Source organism: Kryptolebias marmoratus, linkage group LG17 (assembly GCF_001649575.2).
Source record: "Kryptolebias marmoratus isolate JLee-2015 linkage group LG17, ASM164957v2, whole genome shotgun sequence".
Taxonomy (NCBI): Eukaryota; Metazoa; Chordata; class Actinopteri; order Cyprinodontiformes; family Rivulidae; genus Kryptolebias; species Kryptolebias marmoratus.
In genome coordinates, this window is record NC_051446.1 from 17,512,375 (window position 1) to 17,534,675 (window position 22,301).

Here is a 22,301-nt window from a genome sequence, read left to right on the forward strand (position 1 = left end):
TGTGTTGTGGCTGTCTGCCACTGCCACTTGTTTTCAGGGAAAAGATTAATGAATAATACAATTCACAGAGATGTCTCAGGTGGTACACGGAGATATTGTAATTGCTCTCATATGCTCTTTGGTGTCTTAAGAATAGCAAAGATAGTCAATTGAGAATCTCCTCATTAGCTCTCCTAATGTTACAGCTTATAAGTCAATTTTGCCATTTAGACAAAACGGCTAAATATTTTGTGGTGGTTATTGTTTAGCTTCAAAATGGGTCAAATCCATAATTAAGGATAATAAAGGTTTTACAATGTGCCTCCATTTCTCAACCCTCATCTCTCACTTCAGTTCAGCACTTCAGCAGATAATGTTTTACCTGCAGTAGATAAGTGCCAGATCGATGTCAGATTGGAGAATCAGTGAAGTTGTGCGTTGTACACAAATAGTTAAGAGCAATTTTTTTGACAACTAAAATTATTTAAACCCAAATATTTTGCAGGAATCTCAGCGTACACTGTATAAAGTATTTTTGCATTTTTTGCTTAGACACTTGTTTACTTTTTAAATGTATTCTCCACTAAAAAGTGTTTATGTTTCTATGCTAAATGCATGCATTGTAACTTCTGAATGCGTTCCACCAGGGTTTAGCTCGTCTCTTTAAGCAACAGTGTTTCCTCAGGACAACCTGTCTCATTCAGATATCCTCTTATCTCCCCAGATCAAACAGTATCTTCACTGTGTTTGTCTTTGCTTTCATAATCATTCAGTCTTACTGTCTGTAGTTGTTGTTTTGGGATTAGACCAGCCAAACCGTGAGTCACCGTTGAGCCATGGCAGGAAATGTTCTGCAGCTTCTCTGTTTACACTTATTCATGGAAGCAAAAATGTTTTTTAGGTTATATAAATAGTTACAACGTAAACAAATGTCTCAAGCAAAAGTCGTGAGGTGTAAAAATACACTGCAAATGTACACTGTATAGGTACACGTAGAGAGTAAGTGTAAAGACAAGCTCAAGTAAAGTAGGTGCTCATTACTATTTAACCTAAAATGTAAAAATAAGGCAAGCAATCCTTAAAAAAATGCATATCGCCCGCTGTCTTGAATTGGATTGACTCCAAAAGTTAATCAGCTTTAGAGGCACATCAAATGATTATTTTGCTGAAAATTTCATTCAAATCTGTCCAAGGGTTGACAAACTATTTTGCTAACAGACCTCAAATAGTTAAGGGAAAAATTTTAAACAAAGTTTTATTCAACCTGCTTAAGTCGACTATTTGTTAGAGATCAGTGTCAGCTACTACCATTGATTTAGTCAAATGGATGTAGTTATTTTTTAGTTAATTAATTTAGTTATTTCTGCAAATTTCAATAAAAATTATCCAGTGGTTCATGTGATATTTTGCTAACAAACAGACATGCACACAGACACAGACAAAAACAATATGGATGGAGGGTGACCATAATGGTACAGGTCATTCTTGTCAGTAAAGAGTTTAAAGTAATATTTTTTGTCAAAACTGATGAGACTTTCCTCAGTGCGATTGCATGCATATGCACACACATCCGTTGAGGGAAATAAAACATAAAGAAATCTCTGAAGATGAAGAGGAATCTAGCCTCTTCAGTTGCGCCCCACCTCTCACTGTGTCTGTCCCCCCCCATCAGCCCTTTCTTCATCTCTGTTATCTCTGGTCCTTTGAAACACCACCTGTTACAGACTCGCATCTTTGGAGCTCCGTCATGATGTCGTGCTCGTGCCCGTGTGATCCAGCTAACCCATTTTTTAGTTCAAACCGGCTAGAGTGCAAAACAAAAAGGCCGGGGACGTCTTCATCCACCGGGACCTTAATGACATCTTGGAGAATTGCGGATGGAGGGCCAACCAGTCCAGAACACTACATGCTGCGGTTTTCTCTGTGTGCCACGAGCCAACTCTGATATTTTATTTATCTAGTTAGTTCAGATGACATTTGATAGTGCGATTGTGTGTGTATGTGTGTGTGTGTTTTTTTATTGATGAACGAGATGGCTGCCTCTGGGTTGTTTACTGTCTTAGCTGATGAAAATCTAATGATCCCTGCAGCAAAATGGGGACATTTCAGCAGCAATTACACCAGGGTGTAGCCCAAGGAAACGCAATATACTGTAAAGACTATTTAGCATAGATGTTAAACGCATTCAAGATTAGATCAGGGTTAAAAAGAAACGAGGACACTATTTTCTTGCTTAACAACACTCCTCGTGTACTTATAGTAAGAGGCTCATTAGTTAAAACCCTAATGGAGTTCTAATTAACAACAGCATGTACATCTGACACTATTTGACAATCTGTATTTTACACACAACACTAAAGTGTTAAAACGCTGGAGTATATCTTGACCTCATCAAATGAAATATTTCAATAATTGTGTGTTTAGTCATAATGGTATCTGAGTTACATTTCCTGAGCAGATTATTCAAGTGCTTTGGACACTCTTTAGGTTTACATAAACCTTTACTGAAGGTGCAACTGCTGTTTTTGTTTTTGCTCATGTCTGTGCGTGTAGGTTTCTGTCTGTACTGATTGCAAAATATTTCATGAACCAGATTTTAGTGAAACTCCTGGATGTACATCTACAACTCCCTTACATTCAGGGCCAATCAGTTCAAGATGGCCACCACAGCTAATTGACTGTAGCCAACACAATAAATGGCTATAACTCAGTCAAATTGCAGATATCGAACATATACTCTTTGCACCAACACCTCTCTTCAAATCTTACAATATCACATGATATTGTGCATAATATTGTACATAATGTCATGTATGAAGCTAAAACTCCAGCCTCATCATAAGATGGTTTACGCTCAAGACTCCGGCATGAAAGGCATGCCAGAAAGGCATGAAAGGCATGCTGTTGTACTTCATTAAAATGAATGTCCTACCATGGTTGCCTCTTTTTGGCATTATCCTGGTATAGAATCAGAGTTTTGAGCAAAGCATGCACGCATTATTTGTGTATAAATGCCTCACATGTGCAACCATCAGATTAGCTTAAGGTATAAATCTTGTTCATGTCATCGTCTCTGCTGCAGGAGAGAGATAAGAATTTGTTTAGGCGCAGGATGAATTCCGTACTGGAGACATTTGGTCTCGCATTGTGCTTTTCCTTTCCAACTTTAAAAGAAGCGAGGAACATTGCAGCCAAGTCAAACCTACTTCTGCTTCATTGATAACAACGACAGGAGGGTTTGGTATTAGAGGAAGTAGGGATAGATGTGCAGCTGCATGTTCATTTCCCACCACCGTGTGTGCTCTTTTGTCTGAACTTGTTAGCAAAATATCTCGTGAATCACAAAGCAGATTTTAATGAAACTTGCAAAACGTAATCATTGGGACATACATGTACAACTGATTAACCTATGGGATCAATCTAATTCAAAATGGCCACCACAGCCGGGCAATCTTATCAAACCCCAAAAAGCTATAATTCCATAATTTCTCAGCATGTTAGTCTTAAACTCTGACATGAAAGGCAGCAGGTTATATGCATTCATTTCTAGGAATGCTAGGCCTTCAATTGTTTCTGTTTTTGCTCCTTGATATCTTTATGTGTGTACTGGAAAACAAAAAAAAAAAAACTATTTCAGTCAGTCATTTCGACCTTTCTCATAGTAAAAATGAAACTGTAGCAGGAAGAAGATGTATCTTAAATTAGCTGCGGACTCTCAGCCTCCTCCTATACTGTATTCATGCACGAGGAGAGAGATATTGACTGCAGCAGGTGCTGTATCTCAAAAATGAGCAAATTAGAATAACACAGCATTCACCAGCCCCTCAGTGAGCGAAATCTAAACGATTTATTTCAATATTTAGCGATTACCATAATCCCGTATTGCCTCGGTGCTCCAGTGTGAATGCAAATCTTGATTTTTATCATGCGTGACTCGTAGGTCAAGCTATGGTAATAAGGGGGAACACCCAATTCAGCAACGCTTCGCCACATGAGCTGCACCAGTTGGTGTGGCTCAGAACGTGCGGTTATGAGTCAAAAGACTTGGTGACTTGGCGAGGATCCCTGCTGCCATATAATGATTGTTTTTCATAGTGGAACTGAAGAAAGTCATTTCCAAGAGTGTAGTTAGGGGGAAAAGAATCTGTCCTACATTATCTATGTATGTTTTGTATATTTGTAGATTTGAGTCTGCTTTCCAGTCGCGGGAATGGATAAATGAAGCACCGAGTTTTAGTAGCACATGGCCTCCCTCTGACTAGTGGTGGACTCGATTTCATGAGTCAGCCTCTCACCTTTATTGTCCTCAAAACATAGATTTATTTTCCTTCATATCACAGGTGGCAATCAATTTTTTTCAAATCCTCCTACATCTTCCTCTCTGCATCCTCCTCCCTCTTTACCACAGTGAGGTTAGAGATTAAAACTGGCCCTCACTTGTCCTTCACAGAAACCACATGACCCGCCACCTTTGATGCCAGAGTTTTCAACAATCTTATGTTGAGAAATGACAGAGCTGTAGCAGTTTTGGTTAAAAACTTGAAAAAAAAAATAATGTTATGCACAATCTCAAGCAGTACTGCAAGATGGCATGCTCAGAAACTGTGTTGTGAATGACTCTCAGCTACTACCAGATCAAATTTAGGCTTAATATCTGTAAAACTGACTGAGCTATAGCCATGTTTGCATTGGCTAATTTTGATTAGCTGTGGTGGCCATCTTAAACTAGGTTGACTCTAAAAGTTGATCAGCTGCAAAGGCACATCCTATGATTACTTTCTGAATGTTTCAATAAAATCTGTCCAGGGGTTCATAAGATATTTTGCTAACAGACAAACAGGGCTGACTCCAACAGTTAATGCTGAAATTTTAAGCAAAGATCTCCTGCAATGAGTAGCCCTTGGAGTATGTGTTGTGAATTACTCTTAGCTACAACCATACCACATCTCCACTGGATTTCTGCAAAATTGAATAATTTATAGACATTTTTGTGTTTTCCAAGGTCAGTTGGCTGTGGTGGCCATCTTGAATTGGGTTGGCTCCACAACATAATTAGTTGTAGAGGTACATTCAGTTATTCATAAGATAATTTGCTGACAGACAGACTTGACTCCTGGTAAAGTTTTAAGCAAAAATCTTGTGAGATCTTGCAGTGCTCAGAATATGTGTAGAAGATGACTTTCAGCTACTACCGCACCTTTGGTAACAGACACACACCCATACAAAAATGAATTGAAACTCATCTGTTCATTCAGTGTGAATGAGAATTTCCTGAAGACGTATTTTATAAAAAAATATGTCCTCTTGCTGAGCATTAAATAGGAAGCTACATATGGCTGCTCAGTTTAGCATACAGACTCCAGAAAGCAGAGAACAGCTGGTATGCTGTTTAAAATACAAGGGGGGAAAAAAATTAAAAATAAAACTGGAACAGCTGCTTCGAAAGTCGTTGTTTGTTCAATTTAAATTTAATGCCAATTAAAGGCCAATTTAAGCTGTGGGACAGAAATGCCAATGTCAAAAATGGAAGAAAATGTTTTTTTTCCCTAAAACTCTTCTTTTTCTTCCACCAGAATTTGCTTTGTAACCAATAAGCACTCGACGCGTTTACTAAGCTACTTTAAAGCTGCTTGTCTGTGCCTTGGTCGTTGTAACATTTGGAGTTATTTTATGAACACGTTGAAGCTAATGTGCAAAAGTGTGAGACGTTGAAGGAAATTTTGGCTGACGCGATTACACTCCCTTCTCTTGTACTGCATTTCCCTCCCCTCGCAGTCAGACTAGCCCCCATTTTTCTTTGCGCTAATTAACAGTCAGGGTGGTGATTAGATGTGAGGCAGAGCGCCCCACCCCTCCATCATCCTCCGTACTCGGAGGTGTGTTTTCTCCATGATTGGAACATGTGTTAAAGGCTGCCGGTAGTCACAAACCGCTCTGGAACAGTAGGGGGGGAACGCACTACAGGATATATAAACCCACACACGCAGAAAGCTGTCATATACGTGCCCCAATCCGCACAGACATCTGGGTTCAGCTTTGTGATATTTTCCCCACTGCTGCATAAACACACACCAGCTCCATTTCTCCTGTTTGGAAGATAAAAACAAACACACACTCAAAGCGTGCCATTATCTCACATTGTTTATCGCCCGTTCGGGCATTCAACGCCATCCTCGTGCAAACACATTTACAAAGCGCTCTTTGCTTCCCATTCAGTGACGACTGAGCGTATTTCACAGTGGCACAAAGATGGCAAAGGAGGCGGGCGGTGGGGGGGATCAAGACGTAGACAAACAGAAAGCGATTCCAGACATAAACAGATCGCCAGACAGGCATTCTGCCTTTGGGTTAGTCATTCGGAATACTAACGAGGTATCTCAGGGATACAAGGTGTGATGTGGGGCAGATTCAAGCAGCGCTCCGGGAGGAACGACTCACCCTTGAAATCTGACTGGCTCCAAGTGTCACCCTGACTTTTGCAATATCCTATTGGCAGTTTTGTTTTGTTTTTTTCCTCCATTTTTTTTATTTATTTTATGTCAAACAAAGAAAAAAGGGACAGTACATGTGATCTAGGGTTCACTTTAGGGGGAAAAATGAAATGAAATAAACACAAGATTTCCACAAGAAAATACAGCTCTTCCAATAAGATGCTTTATCCAGCATATGACACACAACACGTCTCTGTAAGATGCTCAATCAGACAGAAGAGTCTTCAATTATCATCTTCATGCTGATGAGTGCTTATTTGAGGCTAGATATTATTCAGATAATTATTTAAATTGTGTTGGGTTTTGCCTATTTTTTGACTAAATACAAACAGTTGATTATGAACAATGGCAATAATCTATCTGATTCCTTTCGGAACATAAATGGATATTATACTACTAATAATACAACCCCATTTCTGACGAAATTAGGATGTTGTATAAAATATAAATAAAAACAGGAATGCAATGCATTGCTTTTTTTACACCCTGTCCTCTTACTGACCTGTTGCCAATTAACCTAATTAGTTGCAAAATCCTCCTTTAGCTGTTTCTTATTAATGTCACTTAATTTTACAGCACTTTGCTGCCCCTGTCATACATTTTTGTAATGTGATACTGCCATCAAAATCCAAATTACTTTACGTTTTCTTAAGAAAAGCTTAATTTCTTATTTTAAACATATAATATGTTTACTACGTTCCATTAGGAATAAAATATGCATTTATGAGATTATCAAATCCTAGCATTCAATTTTTATTTACATGTCATACAATGTCCCAACTTTTTCAGAAATGGAGTTGTAGTTCAGGATGGTAATAAAAAAAAATTCAGGCTCAACAACTATTTATTGTAAGACTTACAATAAATCTCTTAGAACAGAGGTGTTTTCCCGAAATATCATCAATACCGGAAAAAAAAAATGTAGCTTGTGTTTTAAACTTTTCTTGTGTTTTGCCCAGGTAGAGTGTTCTATGGTGCTTTTCAATAAACTGTATAAAACAGCATGACCACCCATAATTGTTTAAGTACGTAAGAGAGATTTGACAAAGAGTTTGAAAAACTCAGCATTAGTTTTGTATTAGTCATTTTTTCTGACTTATTAAGCAGTAGTCGTCTCACTTTATCAGAGAAACAATGACAAGGTCTCCCCCTTTTGCTTGCCGGAGCACAGGGCTGTAGAGGTTTTGCCTATTGCTTCGGAAATGAAATGACATAAAGAATTTCAGACTTAAGATTCAGCAGGTCTAATTCCTGGGTATTTTTCTGCACATAATTTGAAAAGTAATGAGCCCCACTCTTTTAAAGGCCCTTTTAGAGATTTTTACTGCCACATAACAAGGTTGTTTCATTAATGACACCCTGCAGCCTGACTGGCATGTCCCTCACACAGGTTTTATGGCATAAAGCCATAATTTAAAGAGTAATGTTTGGAAATGTTGTTTCTTTCAAGGGTACTTTTGTGTAGTTATGCCACTGTGCCACATGGTCATTTAGAAGTCATTTAATCATAGCTACAAAGCTACAAATGTTTATTGATATGACAGTGTGACAAAACACGTAACTCATGCTGGATACCAAGCTAATGCTAATCTAACTGAGGCAGCAAAATGTATTTTGCCATATGCAGTAGTAGGAAAATGGAGAATATTGGAAGTTGACCTGTTGACATTGTTTTAGGTAACATTACTTGCAGATTTTTATGTAAAAATAGTTAAATAATAAGATGGATGGGGAGGTTCTCCCACAGGATAATGACCCAAAACACGCAGGTAAAAACACCTAAGAATGGCTCCGAATAAAACACCGGACATTTGTGGAAGGAGCTGAAACATCTGGAGAAGAAAACCTTCAAACCTGAGACAGCTGGAGCAGTTTGTTCATGAGTGGGTCAAAATACCTGTGGACAGGTGCAGAAGACTCATAAAGACTTACAGAAATCACTTGAATCCAGTGATTGCCTCAAAAGCAAAAAAACATAAAGTTAAGGGTAACATCCTTTTTATCAAGACCAGTTTTATTAGTTTGTTTTTTTTTATCATTAATAATTCTGTTGAACTACAGCCCTGATTTTCATTAAGTGATTTTCAATACTTTTTATTATTATTTGTATTACTTTAGTCTGTTTCAAATTATTTCTGTGACCTTTGTGGATGTTTCTTTCTTTCACCAAAGGGTTCAAAAAATGTATTCACATCAGTAGATGCTTCACGCAGTCACCTCTTGGGTATTTTTTTGAAGTACTCTTTTACAGGAATGACTTTTCCTGTACTTCTCTGAAACTAACCATTTAAAACACGAAGTTACAGTCTCATAAAAGGGAAAAGGTTAGTATAAAAAAAGGAATTTAAGCAAACCTGAATCTCCAACAGGTGGGAATTGAAATGGTAGAAGATGTCTTGTATTTACTATATGGAACTGTCTTCTTTTATTTGGTGTAAACTCAAATAAACTCATCAGTTTGATCGTTCTGCATTACTAGAAAGAAGTGAAATAGAAAAGTGCTCATGTTTTGCTAAAACTGAGAACAAATGGAGCCTAAACTGCAGCCTGAGATGAGCAAACATAGAGCTAAAACAACCCTGTCACAGTTTTCACACACCCAACAACTTGTGATCTTCACGGCTGCTCACTTTATTCTGCATAGCTCACTTGTTGTTGATGGTGCAGCTTTTTTTTTGTTCCTTTCCTTTTTTTTTCTTTTTCCCCCCCAAGTGTTAAAAGTTAATGATCCATGCTTGTTGTTTATCAAGTGTAATACACTGAATGTCTGATTTTTGACACTGGTGCAATGTAGCAGACATGTATTGATTGAAAATGTGTGAGAGTTAGGCAGATGGAACCAAGACAATGGCTACAGTTCAGATAAATGGCTTCGCTCATGTGCAAGTTTATGTTGAAGCAAACACATCAGTTCAAATCCCACAATTGTCTGGCCTAAGCTTTGAAAGTGCAGAAGGATGGATCAGCCCACTGGATGTGCTCGCATTACTGCCACTGTTGAAGGCGACAATAAAAATGCTTAAATCTCTTTAGGACACGAACTATTGAGGATTTTGCCAGATTTAGTGTGGATGAAGCAGCTTCGGATTTCTTTTTTCCTGTGTTTTTGTGAACAACTTTGCTTTTGATTGTATGAATACATTTAGCTTAGAGGACAGAATTTAAAGGAAAACAATTTAAAGGAAAACAGATATAGCATTTTCTGCAACAACAAAAAAAGGCAGCGTGAATACTGAGTGCTGAATGATTTTGTTGAACCTGAAACTGAGCCGTTCAAGCCAAAAGAAGCGGAACACTAGCTAAAAGTTAAAAGCAGCAAAAAGCTGTCATAACAGAATGGTAGCTAAAAGCATCTAAAGGCTAGTTTTAACCTAAAAGTAGCAGAACTGTTGCTAATAGTAACATAAGAAGACAAAAATAGAACTAAAGTATGCTGAAGTAGACATTAAAGAGAACAAGAATTTTGACTGAAGAAATCTCTTTTTTTTTCTTTATAAATAAAGACAGATATTTTGAAAATTATAAACAAAAAACCAAAATCCATAGCACTTGTCTGAATCAGCATTCCCACAACCAAAAACAAGAATTCTCAGATCGTGTACCCTGTATTCCAGTAATATGTAACGCAAAGTTCTGCAGCACAGACAACCAAATGACATATTTCTGTAGTTATATGTGTGATAATTGCATGGAGATCTGCAGGCATCAACAGTGCATGCATATTTATTTGGCGCTGAAGGAAAATATTTGCACCGTGCCAGGACTTTGTTTATTTAAGTCTTCCAGCCATGGCAGCCTTCCTCCTCACTGTAGATCTTGTGGAGCCTGCATCGCGCCAAGAACTCTCCAGCCTGATTTCTTCCACTGGGACCTGGCATTCCTGTCTGTCATGTGCTATCAGTTATGCTGCAGGCGCTGCTCGGTCCAGCCCAGCTCTCATCCTCTTCCTCTCTGTCTTCTCACTCCACCCCTTCTCTATAGTGCCTCTGTATCTCAGCACACAGCGAGCACTCCACTTTGTACCATTCATCCGTTTTTCTGCCTATACGTTTCCCGCTCTCGTATTTCCTCATCTGAAACTCGCTTAAGCTGATGTTTTCACGCTGCGCTTTGATACTTTTTGCTTGGATTGTCTCACTTCTGACAATAAATCTGGCTCTTTTTCTGTTTTTTTCCCTCTGTTACAGGTGTAAAGAGGGCTACCATGGACTGCGCTGTGACCAGTTTGTACCCAAGACAGATGCTATCTTGTCTGATCCAAGTACGCTCCCCGCCGTCTGTTTTGTTTCTCTCTCACAGTCTTCGTGTATTGATCTGCAGCAAGAGAACAGATTCAGAACAGGCAAATCCTGCATGCCTTGGGCAAATTTCGAACTGTACTCTGTTTTTCAACAAGACTAATTCAAAAGGAGACCTGCCAGGGCTGACATTTTTCACTATAAACAGTGTATGAGCGGGATTATTTTAGAATTTCATAAGAACACATGTTTTTAAGGCTTTACAATAATTAAATAATTAAAGCTTTAAAAGATTATGAGTTCACTTAACAAAATGTGGATCATGAAACAATGTTTTGTTTTGCAAGAATGCAAACTTGAAGATACTGGACGTAAAAAGACTTGAGTAGATTTATTTGTGATCTTTGAAGTCATTTTCATTAAAGGAAGAGTTTAGATTTTTTTAAAATGATAACGTGAACAATTAGTATCTTACCTGTTTTAGATAGCTCTTTGAATGGCCTCTGTTTTTAGAAATATAGTTTAACTCTGACCAGAGTGACAAACATTTTTTTGTTTTTTGTCACCTTTTACACTGCCGTCAGTCTTGCATTATGAGGTTATTCTGGCAGAAATATTATATTTCTACTGGAAGTGCCGTAGGCTGCACTGAGGGTTGCCACATTTCATCTAGGAAAATAAAGGAGACCGACCATAACTGGGCAGAGCTCAGTAAAATTATATAACTGTAAAGAATGGTGTGAACACAGGTTTAAACTCAGCTTTTAAACTCATTTTCTTGGCACTTTTAAGCCACGAATTTGAATCCTCTAACTTACGTTCGTACTTTTAGATGTTTGAGTTGTAAACATGGGTTGTATCGGGGCGAGCTGTTGACTTTCCCTATTGAGTCGCCACTGACGAACCTGCCCTTTTCTGCCTCCGATTGGCTTAGATCCTGAGTGTCTTGCCCAATCACGAGTGCCTTTTCACAGAAAATGTGGACAGGGTGATGATGCATTCAAGACAACTTGGAAATGCAGAACAAATCTCGTCCCATATTGATTTAAAGCAGTCCGCACAATTTTAATCTCAAATACAGGACTATTTGTGCTTGCAAATAATCATAGGCTTCTACGCAAATAGAACTTTAATGCAAAACTGACTGCAATGTAAAGGTATATAAAGTAACGTTTTCATAAGCTGTCATAATATATTTGAGACTGAAACTGTTTTTAAGACAGCAGCACTTATGGTTTTAGCCCCATTTGGACTAGCTGTTAGCTTGTCAATCCGGTCAGAATAAACTTTTTCTCTAAACCTAGGTCGTTCAAAGAGCTAATAATTGTCCCTAACCTTTCCACAGAACCCCACTTCAAAAGATCCTGGCTATCACTTTAAGTCAGGCTAAAAGAAAAGCAACTTTTCAGTTTCCTTTCCCGATTAATAATTGGAGTCTTTGTGTCCCCTTGAAGGCTTTGTGGTGTAGTTAAAAATAAGGCAAACGTCAGAGCTATACAAGAAAGAGAAATTGGAGGCCCCGAATCTCTCCCATGAGGCTGTGGCTTTAGAAATTTTCACTGTTTCAGGGAGCGACTTGGTTCTCTGCTCCAAGAGTCAGAGAGAAAACTTAAGTCCTATGGCTTTCTAATTCCACGGAGCCCTCTGAGAGTTCATTAATGGGGTCACAAGTCAGTGCCACGAAGCCCATTTGATGCTCTCACATGGACTGGTTCTCACCCTGGGACTTGTTTTCTCACCTCCTATAGGAAGACATCAATTTTCCTATGGATCTGGCTTAGAAGTCTTTACTGAATGTTATTGGATTTGGCAGTAAGAGGGGCACACATATGGATTACGATATATTTATAGGGCAGGCTGATTTATTCAAATATCCGTCAGTAGGACTCAAAGGGCAAAACACAGCATTCCAAAGAAGTCTTTACTTATTTAGAAGATCAAAAACTTTTCAGAATCAGCATAATTGTCAGTAGCTATAGAAGACCTGTAAAACTGTTTGATTAGCATGTGGGAATTGCAGCACTTCAGAGCCAGAATCTCCCAGACAACAGCAGAAGCCCCAGAGAGACAGAGCGGTATTTTTCACAGCAGCAGCACATACTGTAATCATAGTGGTGTGATGCAGCTGGATTAGTCTGATTCAGTGATTGCCAACCTTTTCATCTTATGACCCCATAAAACAAAAGCATCTGCTATTAACAGGCCATGTTTAGTGGGAGTGTAAGCCAAATACTTTTTTTTCCCCCACTGTTTTTCTCTCACTGAGGTCCTAAATTCATTATTGGGAACCTGTTAATCTACTGACAGGCAGAGGGGAAAAAAAGTATTGGTCAGAGTCTAAACAAATTTGTTTTTTAAAAGCTGAGTACTTCTAAAATGTGGCAGCCTCTACATCAGAAAATAAACTAAGGATATGCATAGTTGAGAGTCATTTACAACACATATTTGAAATGTTACTCATTGCAGAAAACTATTTGCTTAACACTTTAGCTTTAACTGTTGGAGTCAACCCTGCTTGTCTGTTAGCAAAAAATCTCATGAACCAGAGGACAAAATTAAACAAAACTCTCTGAACATAATATTTGGATGAACACCTACAGCTGATTAACTTTTGGACTCAGTTCAATTTAAGATGACCACCATAGCTAATCAAAGTAAGGAAATAGAAAAATGGCTATCACTCTCACATAAATCTGATGTAGTAGCTCATTAACGACACATATTCTGAGCATGAAATCTTGCATAAATGCATAAAATCATGCCTAATGTTAATAAGGTTTGATTAAAACAGCTACTACTCTGCCATTTCTCAAGATAAGATGATCTTTATCTAAAACTCTGACATGAAAGGCAGCGGGCGATATGCATTCCTTCAAGGAATGCTAGGTCCTTAGTATTAATTAAGAATTGTCACAAACTCACTCCCATCTTTTATTTCTGTTACACAAAGTTAGTCTTACATATTGTTTTTCAAGAAAGGAAAAGGATTTTTCATATTTAATGCCACAAATTAAAAGTCTTCAGCTAAGGTGTAAGTTTTTTTTTTCTTTCTAATTCCACATTTTTTTTCTATTTAAAGCTGTTCAAATTTAATTTAAGAGCACTGGGAGAGTGTAGTTTCCTGCCAAATCCGTACCATGTCACACAATTTAAAAAGTGGTGATTTTCTTTCTTTCCAAAATGTCTCATAGAATGACAAAAGACACATTAACCAAATTCATCGCCTCCGCAGTGGCGAATAGACAGATGGGTGACATATTAATAAACAAGAACCTTCAGGTGCTTGTCAGAATATGCTAAATAACTAAGGAAGTAAGAATGGAAAGAAGGACGTAACAAACACTGAATAGTCTATTCTTTATCTGCACATTTTCAACACAAAAGACAGCTTTCATCAAAACCATTTACCAACCAACAAAATCTAACCCGTAAAGATTTTTAGTGGGGCAATAAGCCCTATTTGGATCTCTGTTGACGAGGATTGATCTAAAATTTACCCAGATTACCGAGGGTTTTGAGGATAATCCAGCTTTCTAAAGCCAAATCATGTAATAACGTACACATCCATGCGCACACTAACATCAAATACAAGTAGGGAAAGCTCCAGTGAAATCCAGTTTACTCAGTGCGTGTGACTGAATATGAGCAAGTGAAAGGGATGGTTCGGATCTTTAGATGTGGGGTTTTATGGAAAGGTTATGAAAGATAAATGTTTTACCTGTTGTGGGTAGCTCTTTGGACAAGCTGTCCGGAGAAATAAAGTTTAATTCTGACTGGGGAGACAAGTTAATGGCTAATCTGAGTGAGGCCAAGACTCCACTATTAAAATGTTTCCTAACAGTTCATGCCATCTCTATTTTACAAACCTTTACAGTGCTGTCAGTTTTGCAGTATTCAGTTATTTACATAGAATCTTTTGTAAATAGGAGTACCAGCAGCTAGCTGTAGCACATTTGATGCAGTCTAGGGCACATTCAAGAGAAATATCATACTATTTCTGTCATGTAATGCGAAACTGACAGCAATGTAAAAGGTTATGTAAAAAAAGATTTGCATGAACCACAGAAATATTATGACATTTCTGCCAGGATTCCCCCAGGCTTCACTGCAAGTGCTACAGCTGCTGCTTTTAGTGTTTACAAACAGCTATTTCTATGTAAATAAGTGTAATATGAAAGTGACAGTGATGCAAAGGTCTATAAAATAGCAGTTGCATGAACTGCTTGAAATCTTTTGAGATGGAAATTGTTTTAGGAGGCTATAATCCACTTTACTCCTGGAACCCCTTTGGATTAGCTGTTAGCTCATCAATCCGGTCAGAATTAAACTTTATTTTTTCAAAGTGAAGTCATTCAAAGAGCTATCTACAACAGGTACAATGATATTCTTCATAACTTTTTCCAAAACAAAACATTTCAAATGATCTAAACTCTTACGCTAAAGTTTTTGTTGTTGTTGTTGTTGTTCATTGATATGACAGCATTAGACACAAAATACACCCTGGAGTGAGGAGAAAAACTGTTATCTGGTATATATGCTTTTTGGCTTTCAGCATTTATTTTTCTGAAATCAATCGGCACTCACCTTACAGACCCAAATCTTACTTTACCCCTCACCCTTTGTTTTTTGTATTGACTGGCCAAAGACTCAAAAGAGCAGCGTGGACTGGCTTGCACGCAGTGCCACTCCATCACCCCTCACATCTTTACAGAGGGTGAAAGAGAGGCAGAAACCGCCGGGCACATCACATAAGCACAGGGACAAAAGGAGGAAGAGACTCCCCCGCCGAGCACTCAAGCTATACCGCTTTGAACTCGGCTGAAATGAGGAGGGAGGAGAGTGCCAGGGTCTAACATATCGGTGCACACACAGAGGCAGTGGTGGGGTCTTTAATCGGAGGCATTGCTGTGTAGGAAGACAGCAATTTAGTTTGCACTCGGTAAACAATCTTAACAAGTTCCTTTCCTAACTGTTGGAGAGTTTAGGGCAGACCACTGGTGGTGTTCATTTAGGCAAGTGGCACCTTTGAGACTATAGAGGAAGGAGGAGAGAGAGCTGAGACTGTTTTTTAGTTTAACTCAGCTGATTCAAAAGAAGAAGGACACATTACTCTAATTTAAAACATTTATCTCCTGTAGATATTAGGCCTGGAGTAAGGATCGGTACAGGATAATGACTTCGGTAACACACACCCTCACACACAAACACACACTGGTTTATCAATTCCTTGCTCACCCAAGAGAAAGAAGGGATTAAGAATTTGATTTACTCCTGCCATTGTCTGTCCCACCCGGCAAATTGCTGCTTCTTAATCGGACCAAAAGCATCAGACATGATCCACAGGTATTCTCTCAGCTCCCACAAGATGCCATAAATGATTCCCTCAAGTGCTTTGAGTTGCCAGCACAATGGATTTGAGAGCCTGCACATATTGTGATTGGTGAATTTCACCAGACACGGCAGTGCCAGAGGAGGGGATGTGTATCAGCGTTGTAATGACATCATCTGCCTGGGCTGTGACAGTCGAGAGGATTTAGAGTGGAAAAGTGTCGGCTGTTGCCATGGGCAATCACAAGGAAAGGGTTGAGCGGATAATACAGATCAGGTAACATCACAAAGACGCTGTGTTCACTTTTTTGGCCTTGCAACTCAGTGACAGGTGAGAAACTAGAACTAGAAAAATTCTTTAAAAGGGTCTCAATACAGGTACTGCCCAAAAATCCATCATCAGTTTTGGAATAATCTAAACTAAAAATAATTCCCAACATTTGGATGTGTAGATCATATAAGACGTGTAAAGAGAACTAAGATCAAATGTCATGTTAAAACTGCTGCCAGTGGCATATTGTGGTCACCATGGTAACCACACATCTGTGTCTGTTACTCCCTGGCAGCCAAGTTAATAAATACAGAAGACATAACAGACTGAAAGTTAAGCCTCAAACAAACAGTCGCTGTGCATTTATTTTTGAGTCAGATGAGCCAAAAATAAATGCAGCACTATGAGTCAGATCTTATACATTCTTGAACCGTGAGCGGCAGAAGACTAATGGGCACACATGTGACGTTTTATGTTTCTGCAGTGTTTTATGTAGGAGATGTGACAAGTAAACTACCAGTACTACCAGTTTTAAAACTTATATTTTAAGCTCTAATTTAACTGAGGTCTGTGGAAGCTTGAATGTGCACTCTCTGTATTCTTGTGAAATTTGAAGAAAAACAAAACAGAATATGTATATGTAACAAACAACTTGGGGAGCAAAAATAGCTTGTTTGCAAAGAATTTGAAATATTTAGACATTTTTAAAACATTCTGCAGAAAAATCTACATAAATAATTAAACTTTAACTGTGATTGTATAAAACCCATAAAAGATATCAAAGTGCCAGTTCAAACATGTAATGTCCAAATTACTGTGGCTCATTTAAACTTTGAATGATGTTTCTACTGTGAAGTATGCCTGAGCTATAAAGCTTCAAAAAAAGATTGGGTTTTCTCATGTGTTCTGCCAAAACCCCATTGATTTCCATTGAGCTTTTTCATGCAGTTTTTTTTTTTTTGCAATTTTTTCTGTTGTATGACGCACCACTACCAAACTTCATAGCACACTATTCCAAATTGAGCCACACATTTTGATGTTTTATTTCAGAGCTGGTGATGAGTTATAGGACAAAATATTTTTTTATAGAACAGTAGGGGGGCTTCAATGCTTATGCACAGCATCTATGTCTTGATCATGCAGTTATTTTAAATCCGAAAATGTTTCTTGACAGAATTTCATGGCTCATATCTTTTAATGATGAGTATAATTCAGTTGGAGCCTTTTGATAAATGATTTTAAAGTGGTGAAAATATTCCCCCGAGCCCTCTGCTGTTTTAAAGAATATAAACTTTAAATCTGCCTCTTGTCAAAATGCAAATATAAACTTGTAGGCTGATGAGTTCATTAAAGAAGGTTAAATCTGATTCCCATAGAAATCATTGTGCTCTAAAACTCTGTCAGGCAAAGTTGATCAAAACAGGAACATTTTTAAGACTAAGCAATTTCTAAAAATTATGTAAAAAAGAAAGCTCACCATTAAGTCCACAAGTTCCCTCTTGCTTGTTTTTTCTGTTAATCTGTTTAGTTTAAATTTACATTAATTTGCTAAGTTTTAGAAATTTTAGCCTTAGAGGGGTTTCTCTCAAGAAAATATGTCTCAGTTACTTTCCATTGGTTACGAAGTAATTAAATTTAAACAATATCTCCACTCACAGGTTTTGTTGTTCCAAGTGGATTCTAAGATATGGAAAGCTAATTTGCTAAACAGCACCAAATTGAGACAGAAAACACTGACAAAGAGAGAAAATGGGTGCAACGAGAGCCAAGACCAAATTAGTGGGTGCAACAGCAGTTGCTAAACCAGCCATGACAGGTGCATCTGCATCTGCAACCCCATCTGCAAACATTTCAGAATTCACAAAGTTTGTGTCTCATCTGGTACATTTAGTAAATCTTTCTAACTGCTTCAGGTTTAAAAGCATGCACTTTAGCAAGATTCATTTGTTTTTTTAACTATTCGGAGCCAAATCCTTTTTTGTGGAGTGTTTCTCCTCCAAACAGAATCCAAATCCATCCATTCTTTAATCAAAACACCTTCTTCCTGATCTTTAGTCTTTTATTTTTATTTTTTTTAGAATGCCCGTCACATAATGTGTCAGAGCTTGGCAGGCCATGTTCTATTTAAAACGTTGACCACCTCTGTCAGAAAACCAATTACTGGTGAGGGTTTCATTTTAATTTAAATAAGATTACATTACAGTGACACGAAAAGAGGGCACTGACAGGATGGAGAGAACACAAGTGCTCCCTTTTTATCTGTTTCCACAGCACTGGGATTGTAGGACAAGACTTAACTGCATGAAGAAAAGCCGTGTGGGTGTGTGTGTGTCAGAGGGAAAAGAGAGAAAAAGTGTGTTTCTGTCAGAAACTAGAAATATTAGGCGAGGTATACTATGATGCATGGATGCACATGCATGTAAACGTGTGTGTGTGTTAGTGTGACACATCTTGAAGCAGAGAGCGTGTGTTGAGGAGAACAATTACTGCAGCGCCTCAGGCTCAAATCAATATAAAAGGCCTGTGTGAAGCTGCACCAGTGGCATAAAGCCACATGATATGTCATTTATAAGTTTTATTTTCATGATCCCTCATCTAATCTGCCCCCCACCCCAAACCCACCCACCCACCCATACCTTAGTAGGCTTCTGTCTTCATTTGAAGCCAGTGGAGCCTGAGTGAATTCAGAGAATCCTGCTGAAGTATTTCAAACATCTGAAGCTGCCTAGCTCATTACAAAGTGCAAACGGAGAAGTTATGTGTGAGAAAAGCAGTCAAACTTACTTTACAGCGTGGTTGCATCATGACTTTACCTGTCGGAGGAATTTTGGAGTAATATAGAGGTGTATCATGTAATAATTGTCTTCTCTTCCTCCTCTCTGTCTCTGTTTACTCATTCTTTCGCCTCCCTCCTGCTGTCTGTCCTTGAACGGACCAGCGGACGAGCTGGGGATCGAGTTCATGGGTGAGACAACTTTTTTTTTTCCTCCATCGACTTTGCAGAGCGCTCAATCTTTCATGTGCCTCACATGTGTAAATCACCTCATACAAAACACACAATCCAGCACAACAAGGCCGCTCACCTTGGAAAATTAATGTGGGCCAGTTGCCATGGAAACACTGTGGCGGTGAATTAGGTGTATTCTGTCTGCATGGAAAACAGTACTGTTAGAGAAGAGTGATTTTAATGAGTGTGGGGCTAAGACAAACGACAGCAGTCCTTGTTTACTCGCCTTCCGTGTGTTTGCGGAGTCACTTAAGCAGCGGTTTCTGAAAAAAACAAAAGACTGTCTGCTTGTATTTTGTTCTATGGTGCGCTGAGACTGACAAAAGAATTCAAGGCACAAAAAAGTCAATCTGTGAAGTGAAAAACATTAAATATTAGCGGTGTTACAGTACATGTATTCTTTCTAAACTGGATCGGTACAAACGTCAGGGTCCGGTGCATGCAATCAGACGCAGAATACCTTAGTCACAGTAGATCGCCCCTTCCATCTAGAAAAGGGTTTACATTTTTTAAATGACTTTTTGCTAACTGCCTCGACAGAAAAGGAGCAGGGGAAGTGAGATATGAAGCACTGTACGTGAAAGCAAAGCAAGAATCGATGGTTTGACTTGGAATAACAACAATAATAATAATAATATTGTTTTAAACCAGCAGTGTGGAAACGTTTCCAGTCTTGAGTGATCTATGGCCGCAACAGAGAATGAAAGACAATATATGGAAAGCCAAAAGTGTCATAATTTGCTCATAAAATGCTCTCTATTGTGTCATATTAACTCAACTAAATACATCACCAGGTGTTTCATAAAGGCCACCTTTGTGTGAGCATACTGTCACATAACTAGCTAACCTAAAAGTGAGTGCTTAACATTTTATTTAATTTGTACTTTCTCATCGGGAGATGATATTCAGTTTTGTGTTTTACATAAAGTTTAGGTCAACACTTTTTGTTCTTTTTTAAGTAATGAGACATACAGTAGGTTTTAGTTTTGGACTTTATCAAACCTTTCCATGATACATAACCTGTACAACATTGTTATTAGTTCAAACGGGTTAAACAGGACAGCACAAAATGTTGTTGTTGTTGTTCATTTTTTATTGAAGTTACCAATTGGCAGATCTCCTTTTTTGTACCTGACCTGCTAATTTAGATCCTCCCCACTGGCAAGGGTGGTTTGTTTTTGTCTCTGCTTCTGTGGGAGTTATTGTCTGAGTAAAACAAGTAAAAGAATCTTAGCATTTGGCATTTGTTCCTTTTTCCTGTTTTTTTCCTGACGTACATACCAAACAATGATTTATGTGTACTGCTACATCTCTATTAAATATACAAAAAAGTCCTTGGATTTTTTTCTTTTCTTTTGTACCTTCCAGGTGGTTAACATATCTTCAGAAAAACTAATTATCTGACCTTCTTTCTTCAACAATGTCACACTGTTCCTAAACTAGAGGAAGTATAAAGTCACGCTTCTCACATGTGCACACCAACACTTCCCCCTCTTTTTACCATCTGTTCTTTACTATTTGTCCTGCTTTTTTTTGCATGCATAAAAGCCAAGCTATTAGGTTTTCCAGTAACATGTCTTCACACACAACATGTCAGACAGTCGCTTCAGGAAATAGACGGAGGCGGAAGACTCTCAGGAAGCGAATCCTGTGCTGCAAACAGCATTCCTCAGTTCAGTGATTTTAATCTGGGGACTAAATTAGTTCAGAGTACTTCTGCAGGTGGACAGATGCATTACAGATTGATCAATTGATAGCAGGACGGATGGCAGACATGAAGGAATAACAGATTTTTGTTCGCCTCTTTGCACTCTGATTTGATTATTCATTGTGTGCCATTATAAATCTCCCTTCTGCTTTATCAATAAATCTTTGAACAGTTGTTATATAAGTCCTATATGTGACAGCCTGAGAGTGAGAATACAGCAAAGCCGTGTTTGATGTAGGATTGAACGCTCTAAATATGATTTTCTTGCACTCTTTAGTCCAACAGCTTAAGCTTTGCATGTCTCACTAGTTCACTCTGATGTATTTCAGGCTGAACACTCATTTTGTCATGGATACTTTAGCTTGGTCTTCATTATAGAATTTTATCCCAGTCCAAATGTAGAGTAGTTGTTATGATATTGCTGGCCACATGGGATTGTCTTGTCTTTGTATCAGAATAACATGGTTTAGCCAGTTTAGCTCACTTTGTTGCCTTTCCTAACATTTTCTTGCATCTAATTTCAAGAGTGCCTTGTAGGCATCCAGCATGAAAGGCCATTAATGGCTTTATGTACAGACTGCAGATATTTTTTTCCCCCTTGCAGCCATTCAGCACAGCTTTGTAGGCAGCTGTTTTTATGTTCAGATTTTGGAAAAAGCCTATTACATCCATCAAGAAAAAGCAGAGGTTGGTCTCAGGTGGTGCTCCACATGAAGGCTGATGATGCAGCAGCAGCGGGGAAAGATATTCCCCATGTTTCACATCTTCAACAGTTGAGAGGTCATTTCACTGACTGCAAAGGCCGGAAGCTTTACAGAGGTACTAGTATGTATAGGTTTTTCCTTCATTTTAAAGTCAGTTACAGTATTCTATCCATGAAGTGCGCTGATGCAGCACCGATGTCATGCAGGGGGAGAAATTTATCAAAAATGGCCAGAACACAGCTGTTCCTGGTTGTGTTAGCTATGAACAAAAGAAGCTCTCCAACAGCTGCTGTTGGAAGAGGATAAACTGGAGCAGGTTAAGATCACCCAAGACAGTTTTCTGTTGGCAATATAAGAAGCCACAGTCAAACCCTCAAATATCATGAACAAAGCAATTTTTTTGCTTTGTTTTTTTGTTGTTGTTGTTGTTTTTGCTGTCGTCATTGTGTTTGGATTGGACTCAGGAGATTTTATGACCCCAAGTTTGAAATTATAAGTACATTGTGTACAATGTAAATAAAAATATTATGCAATGATTTACAAACCTCATAAACCCTTATTGTATTTGCAATGGA

General features: G+C 38.4%; 1 protein-coding gene across 1 annotated transcript in view; it reads left to right on the forward strand.

Moving 5' to 3' along the window:
• The window catches only part of nrg3b (neuregulin 3b), a 220,063-nt gene that overhangs the window by 168,251 nt on the left and 29,511 nt on the right, over positions 1–22,301 (forward strand). Inside the window, exons 3-4 of the mRNA XM_025010872.2 lie at positions 10,658–10,731; positions 19,246–19,272. Of these exons, the coding sequence (XP_024866640.1) occupies positions 10,658–10,731; positions 19,246–19,272 (101 nt within the window). The remainder of the gene's footprint in view (positions 1–10,657; positions 10,732–19,245; positions 19,273–22,301) is intronic.